Source organism: Perna viridis, chromosome 7, assembly GCF_037379345.1.
Source record: "Perna viridis isolate PV_CMFRI_1.1 ecotype Kerala chromosome 7, ASM3737934v1, whole genome shotgun sequence".
NCBI classification, from domain to species: domain Eukaryota; kingdom Metazoa; phylum Mollusca; class Bivalvia; order Mytilida; family Mytilidae; genus Perna; species Perna viridis.
In genome coordinates, this window is record NC_142451.1 from 37,708,780 (window position 1) to 37,716,096 (window position 7,317).

The 7,317-nt window shown below is 32.6% G+C and overlaps 1 protein-coding gene across 1 annotated transcript; it reads right to left on the reverse strand.

Moving 5' to 3' along the window:
• Nucleotides 1-4,366: 4,366 nt before the first annotated feature.
• On the reverse strand, nucleotides 4,367-5,965 carry LOC148612567 (ankyrin repeat domain-containing protein 34B-like). The gene is made up of 2 exons (XM_088590535.1): nucleotides 5,396-5,965; nucleotides 4,367-4,948 (listed from the first exon to the last, which is right to left on the reverse strand). The coding sequence occupies exons 1-2, from the start codon at nucleotides 5,754-5,756 to the stop codon at nucleotides 4,830-4,832; spliced, it is 480 nt and encodes a 159-aa protein (XP_088446661.1). The 5' UTR covers nucleotides 5,757-5,965; the 3' UTR covers nucleotides 4,367-4,829.
• Between the last annotated feature and the right edge of the window lie 1,352 nt (nucleotides 5,966-7,317).

Genomic DNA, 7,317 nt, shown 5'->3' on the forward strand with positions numbered 1-7,317 from the left:
GTAAAGATATGACGCGGTAAATAAATTGGTTTTCTGGAACAGATGGATACATCATAACGATCCACGAGTTCATGATGTTGACCATACAGGTTTTGTAATAACATTACCTTATTCTAGACACCTAATTGTAAAAAAGTCTTGCACGTTGAAAAATAATTCATCTAAGCTTCCACAAGCTTTGGTATAATGTTTGAGTTGTGATATGAACTCCAAGTGCTGCTGCTGAAGGAATGTTGACACAGATGAAAGGAACGTTTATTATACGTAACGAGAAGGCGTCGCGTATATTGCATAGTATAGTATTGTGTTTCCTCTTTTCAATGACCTCGAAGAGTGAATCAAGATATGATGTTGCCTTCATAGGGTCTGTTGTGTTCTAATTCTCAATGTCCTTGGATGAAGTTTCAGTGTGTCTTTGGTACTAAATAGGGGGTGGTCATTTGATCCAGAAGTGGAAAGTGAGACCTTAAGAACTTTTTATGATTTTTTATGTTCTTTTTTTTCATTTTATAAAAGCTTGTGAGACAGCAAATTTAAAAAGACAAAAACTGTGAAAATCAGACATGGGACTTTAAAGAAATTGCCATTTTTATATCATGCCCCTCTGTGATGTTTTCAATAAATTATATAAAATGACAGTTTCAGCTAGTTTGGCATACCAATTTGACATCTATGATTGTTCAAGGAGCTGTAGTACTTAATGGCATTGTTTATTATGAAAAAAGGACAAATTTCAACAATTAAAATAATACTTTGTCTGTGCTGTTTGACCATTTTAGTACTGTGAATATCCCATACAGTGACGTTAGATATTTCAGGAATGACGCCAAGTTTTGAGTCGGTTTTAGTCATACAAATCTGGTTGCTGTGTTGTTTTTCACAATATCTTGTAAAATGCACATTTTAAAATATAGCCAGATTACCAATATTCAATCTTCATGTTGCATACCATTGCGAAGCTTGGAAAATATGGCTTTCAAAATCATTATTCTAATTGTACAATGATTGTAGAAATTTTCACGAAATTGACTTAAGATACTGAAAATCCACATTTTTTGCTTTTTATGCTAACTGACAGCATGGAGGCAAATTATTTACACATGTAAAAAATATTCATACAATGTTGCAGTAAATTACAAATATGATTTCACTTCACATCCTAAGCATTATTTTGAATGTTTTTGATCAACACACACACACACACACATTATGCACAAATCTAGGTGCAGTGTGTTTTTGGTACAACATAGGTGGTTGGCCATTTGACGTGGAAGGAGCACATTTATGAAACAGACATTATGAATATTATTGTTGCCTTATACATTTGGTTTAAAAAAATAATATTTTAGGTAATCAAAATTGCTGTTTCCTAGAAAAATGTTAGACAATAATTTGAAGTGTTTCATCTCCATTGTGGTAGACATATGTTGTAACTTTAAGAAATATATAAAAACCCGATTTTAATTAGGTTTAATTACAACCAACCTAATATATATATCAAATTGATACATGGGAGATAAGGTAAACTTATAGACGGGTCTGGAAAGTTCCCAACGATGTTAGAACCGTCAAATTTGTGAAGCAAATTTTTGGTCGTTCCCTACGCGGGCCCCGAACTCGTACCGCTGTGACATCTATGGCAACATCGCCTGCACAAAGTCCAGCGCCCTAGACCACTCGGGATAGTTCATCTAGGCGTTATGTAGAATAGAGGATCAAATGAATGATATATGTCACAACAAAATAATCAAAAACAGTTTGCCCCCCCAAAAAAAATAGACATTGTTATGTAACATGTTTCATTAATTTGATCCCCTATCCTACATAATAAATCCCAGATGAAGTGTTCCGCACTACCATACATTGTGTACTAAGTTACAGTCTTATATTAATCTTACGAGGAGGAATGACCCGGCCAGCGAAAGCTATATTTTATATAGCCTAGCTGGCGAGTGGTCTAGTGCGCTAGACTTTGTGCAGGCGGTGTTGCCATAGATGTCACAGCGGTACGAGGTCGAGTCCCGCGGATGAAATGATGTTTATATATATTTGACAGTTATAACATCGTTGAGAACTTTTTCAGAATGTGACGACTATTCGCTACACTGCCCCATCGGATCAAATTGATTGATAATGTAAGCATAGAAGGGTCAGAAAAATTCCCAATGTTGGTACTGTCAAATTTGCGAATTTTTTTGCAAAGTCCAGCGCACTAGACCACTCGGCCAGCTAGGCTATATAAAAATATAGCTTTTGCTGGCCGTTCATTCCTCCTCGTAGAATTAATCAAGCGCAAATTTGACAGCTCTATCATCGACGATATAATTTAAAATTTCGATTTGCTATACACATGTTTCAAGGAGTAACCACTCATCAACAGCATTAAAATTAAATATACAGGAAGATCTAAATCCAAAACTTTACTATATACAAAAAGTACTCAAAACAAATACTATCAAAAAATAAAGGAAGCGAAATCCATCACCAAGAGTTTCTATCAAGTGCAATACAAGAAATGAAGCCCCCATTGTTTTAGGTATTCTAAAATGTGTACTGCAAATTGTGACAAATATGATAAAATACCTGATATATTGTGGGTATAAGACAGACAGAAATTCGTAAGAAGACACCACACAGTGTTGTATTTTCTATGTCGTATGTATGTGTTTTAGTTCTAAACGACCGACCGAATCAATGATTTGCAAGAGGAATTAAGGAACGTTTTAGGAAACAATAAATTGGGAAATAGGATTATACAAATGATAAAAATACGTAACCTTGTCATTTAAAAAGGGCTCACAGATTGGATTAGTTTTTCTATTGCTTTATACAAAAGTCGAGTAGCTATTTCAATATCTCGTGCGATTGGGAAAATGTCCATAAAACTTGTATCAAGGCGGTTAAAATTGTAATTCCATATTGCAAAAAAAAAAAAAAAAAAAAAAAAAAAAAAAAAAAAAAAAAAAAAAAAAACTGTAATGCGTTATTGCTTAGATCACACTTTGACTACTAACATTTGAAACTGTCATAACCAAAGACTAACTGGATCGCCATCGACATTTGATTGAGGAGGGGGGCAATCTGGGAGTGTCGGTTCCGATTGTAATTATTTGTGTTAAATCTGCACAAACTTACAAGTAATGAATCAACAATATTCATTTCATTCATCGCAAAAAAAGAAGGAAATTCGTCGTTGATATTGTATGTACATGAAATTTTCTTTTGTCCGTAGCATTCATCAATTTGAATGTACAAATGAATTAAATTTAAATTAAATGTTTTTGCATCAAAAGGATATCATCTTGAAATTGTTTTATTATTTTGTACGTGCAAAACAAAATGTACGAATAAGTACTATCAAACGTGTAATGATTCGATAAAACAATTTGTTCAACTAGTATTAATCGGATTACATCTCGGATAACCGATTGAGATATGCATTTTGCTTACGACTAAACAAATATCCATTTAAGTATGACATTGAAAAAAAATAATTTTCAGCACGACACAGGTTATGTTTTTGTTGTTGGTTTAACGAAATTCTTTACCTAAACCATGAATAATTAGAATGATTTGTGATAGATGAGCTATGTGGTGAGGCATAATTTTTCCATCATTTCAGTATTGCCGTGTGGATATGGCATGTCAGTAGCTGCATATAATTCTGTGTTTATTGTTGATTTTTTCGGTTTACTTTCTTATGTTTCCTTATTTAAAACAAAACACAGATTCCTTTATTAGTTGAGTATAGAGTACTGTGTCGTATTTCCGTATTTGCTAGAAATCAGCATGGGTTATGGCCCAACCAACCAGTTTTACCCAATCGCATCAATTGTGCTTTTGCTCAATTAGGAACCTCTAGTCTTTGAAAATCTATTGGGCTATTTTTAGTTATTTTTGTTTATACCGGGTATTTGTTTATGTTCTATTGTGATGTCAATTACACAGAAATAGTATATTTATCGTTTCAAGAACCACCTGGAAAAACGTGGTTGTCGACATATTACCATTATTAAAAAAATACTGCAGTTGGTGGTATTCACCGTTGTCGTGTCTCTGACAAATTTTCGGGTTTTTTTTATTGCTTTATTACTACTTTACTTATTTATTGCTCATTTACGAACTTTTCACAGAAATGATACCCATAAATCAAAATAAAGGAAAAATGAACTGATAAGATTATTCAGGGTTGAGAGAAGTTTCACCGTTTAACTTTTCCCTATTTCCAAATAAGTCCTACAATGTCAAATTCTTTTTTGAGTTTACTGCAAGAAGAATTTTCAAACACATAGAAAAAAAAACGATATTAAGTCTAATAAAATATTTCTATTTTTATTCAATAAATGTCAATACAAAATTACACAACTGTTAAGCTCTAGGGGCAATTGTCAAACGGAATTACCAAAAAGGAAAGTCCGTAAAAGAAATGGCAATATTAGGCCAAAACGATAAAGTTGGAGACCACCACAATAGTCCTGATTTTGTGCACGTACTTCCTCTACTCCACTTTAGCTTTCAATTTCATTGTTATAAAAATATATTACAAATTAGATATTCAGACTCATTTTTAAAATGTCAAATAATAAACACAGACCAATAATGATTGATGGTCTTGTCAATTTCTTAAACGAATTACAGAGGAACCTAACACAATGTCATAGGTCTCTTGTACTTCAAGACCAGGCGATTTAGGTTCATGACACACCTCACCCGGAAAGCCTAGTTTTCTTATTTAATAACTCCCAAATGCATATGAAGCAGTTTATAGAAAGTCTGTTGGTTTATGTGGATTCAAAAGTTTCCAGTGAGTAGGAATCTTTATGGATGTTTCAGCAAGTGCCAATGTACAATGACTTCGCTATTGAATGTTTACTTTGGTAATCTAAACTTTCTTCGTATCCTGGTTCCTCCTCTTCTTCTACTTGTGAAAAGATGAAAATTGGATCTACTGAAAATTAAAAAAGAGGAATGTTAGCAATTTATTCTTTTATCATTAATACATTTGAGCAAGTTACAAGGAAACCGTGTTTAGATTTGTAAAAATACACACATTAAGAACCAGTCCATATAAAATGCAGACACCGCCGAAAAATGCAACTGATTAGGTGACCAGTGACTGATTCTGAACAAGAATTAAAACTGAATTCAATGGGTTTTTGACATGCATGAATCACCTCCTGTCTGAATTGTATTAAGACTGCTACTTAAAACTCAGAAAAAAACTTAAGATGTTCTTTTTCTTATTGTAATATAATAATAACTATAACTATGAAAATAAAAATATATATATGATTAAGTATAATTATCATTTAAAAAGGATGTTTTTTTTACAATTTTAAGTCGCACATGTAAAAATTGAAGAAAAGATGTTGTTAAAAACTACATAGATACTTACTTCTATTTTCATATAAACTCATTTTATATTCCTTTCGTTCTAAAATACGTACAATAGCATGGTGTTGGTTTTTCTCAGCGTACACTAAAGCAGTTCTTCCATATATGTCACATTTATTTATATCACAACCATTGTCAAGTAAATACTTAGCGAATCGTTCCCTCTCTTTTTCATTTTTCGATCTTCGTCTATTTCTACATGCTTCGATTAGAGGAGTTCCACCGATGTAATTTCGACAGTCCAATTCTACGCCACTCTTTATAAGAGTTTGAGCTAACTTAAAATCATCTCTACGAATTGCTTGGAATAAGGTAGATGTCTGAGTTTGCTCTCCACTCTTGGTAGGAAGCGATCCCATCATTTCTTTTGTTTTTTTTTTAAATTATATAAATATATATATTCAACAAAACGAAAATGAAAATTAAATTAATCTTCCAACCTTTAACTTTAGTGTAATTTTTCAGTAAATCAAAACAAAATTCACAAAATTATAATCCATCAATCGCAAACTGTTATGTGTCGTTTGGTTGATGACTTCAAAATGTACATCACAAATCAATCTTCAACATATTTATATAGCAAAACAAATTACTGGCATTAGGAGGTATTACTGCAATGTCACACTCATGATATCATTGTTAGTGGTGGTATAACCCATGATGATAACACCTTTTACGTCAATATCGGAGTATTTGTTTTTACTTTGTATACGAACAACCCTTTGGTCGCCTTTATCGAGAAAGAAAATTGTGTATTTTACAAAGGTTTTAAAGCAAAAACAATCAAAGAGGGTTTCATTGCTCGTAAGGGTGGGTATTTGAAGCACGAAATATAAATAAACAGTTATTTAGTATTTTATTTTAAGGTTAAGGAAGATCAGAAATGGTTCAAAAGAGTAATCAAGGGAGCCAAGACTAGCAAAAACCAAAGAAATGTAATCCAGGGACAAAGACAAGACATGGAAAACACAACAGAACTTAAAATAACTAAAATAATACATACAAAGTAACAAAAGTAAATGAGCAACTCGGAATTCACTGAAAACTGGGAGCATGGATCAGGTGCACCGGTAGGGTACGCGTCCTATGCTTTTGTAGAAACACCCGCCTAGTTGCTCATAAAAAAGTAAAGTCCAGGGTAGACGAAAGGGTAAATGAAAACTATGACACGTTGAACAAACCAGTTTTCATGGTGCAGATGGAATAAAGCAGCAAACAGAGGAGCACAATCTGTTCCCATTGAAATGCTGATCGTTTGTTGAAAAAACGCGTTTTTCCTGAAAATATACAATGTTGATTCATACCTACAGATAGTGGATAATACAGACAGATATTCTATTTTGCGTTAGCTTCTATAAAATAAAATAAAATATACGGGAAGGCTTGACCACCAAGAAACTTTTCGAGACGAAAATAAATGTAAAACTCACAACCAAAGAGTTTTAAGAATATATTCAGAGTTTTGATAGTTTTCCTTAACATAAAGCTACTGTAATTGTTATGCATTTTTAAAATTTCGTTTATGAAAAAAATCGATCCAAAAGAATGACTGTAAGTGTAGTGCTTTTTTTTTCTATGATTATTACTTTTATCCCGATTTTTCAACGAAAAAAGAAAACTTGTGCAATATTACGAAATACCATTTTTAAGATAAATCGTCGTCCTTTTCAGAGCACTATTTAAATCTCTATCATTTTTAAATAACTGTAATGATTAATTAACCTGTTATCTGATCACCTTGGTTTAATATTGAAATGCGCTTTCTCCAATTTTTGACGATTTTCCATACCAGGTGATTCAACGTAATTTATTTCCTTAGGAATAAAAAAGACTCCTGCAGTAGATTGATTTCATTTGTCACATTAAGGTCATGACCTCGCAAATTCATCAATTCTGACTGTCATTCATCTCACCTTCTGTTTA

Bases quoted from the DNA above. Each gene is read 5' to 3' on its own strand.
- LOC148612567 (XM_088590535.1), bottom strand. From the start codon at position 5,756: ATGATGGGATCGCTTCCTACCAAGAGTGGAGAGCAAACTCAGACATCT. The intron at 4,949-5,395 runs GTAAGTATCTAT...TTTAATTTTCAG, and splicing joins GAGTTTATATGAAAATAGAA to TAGATCCAATTTTCATCTTT.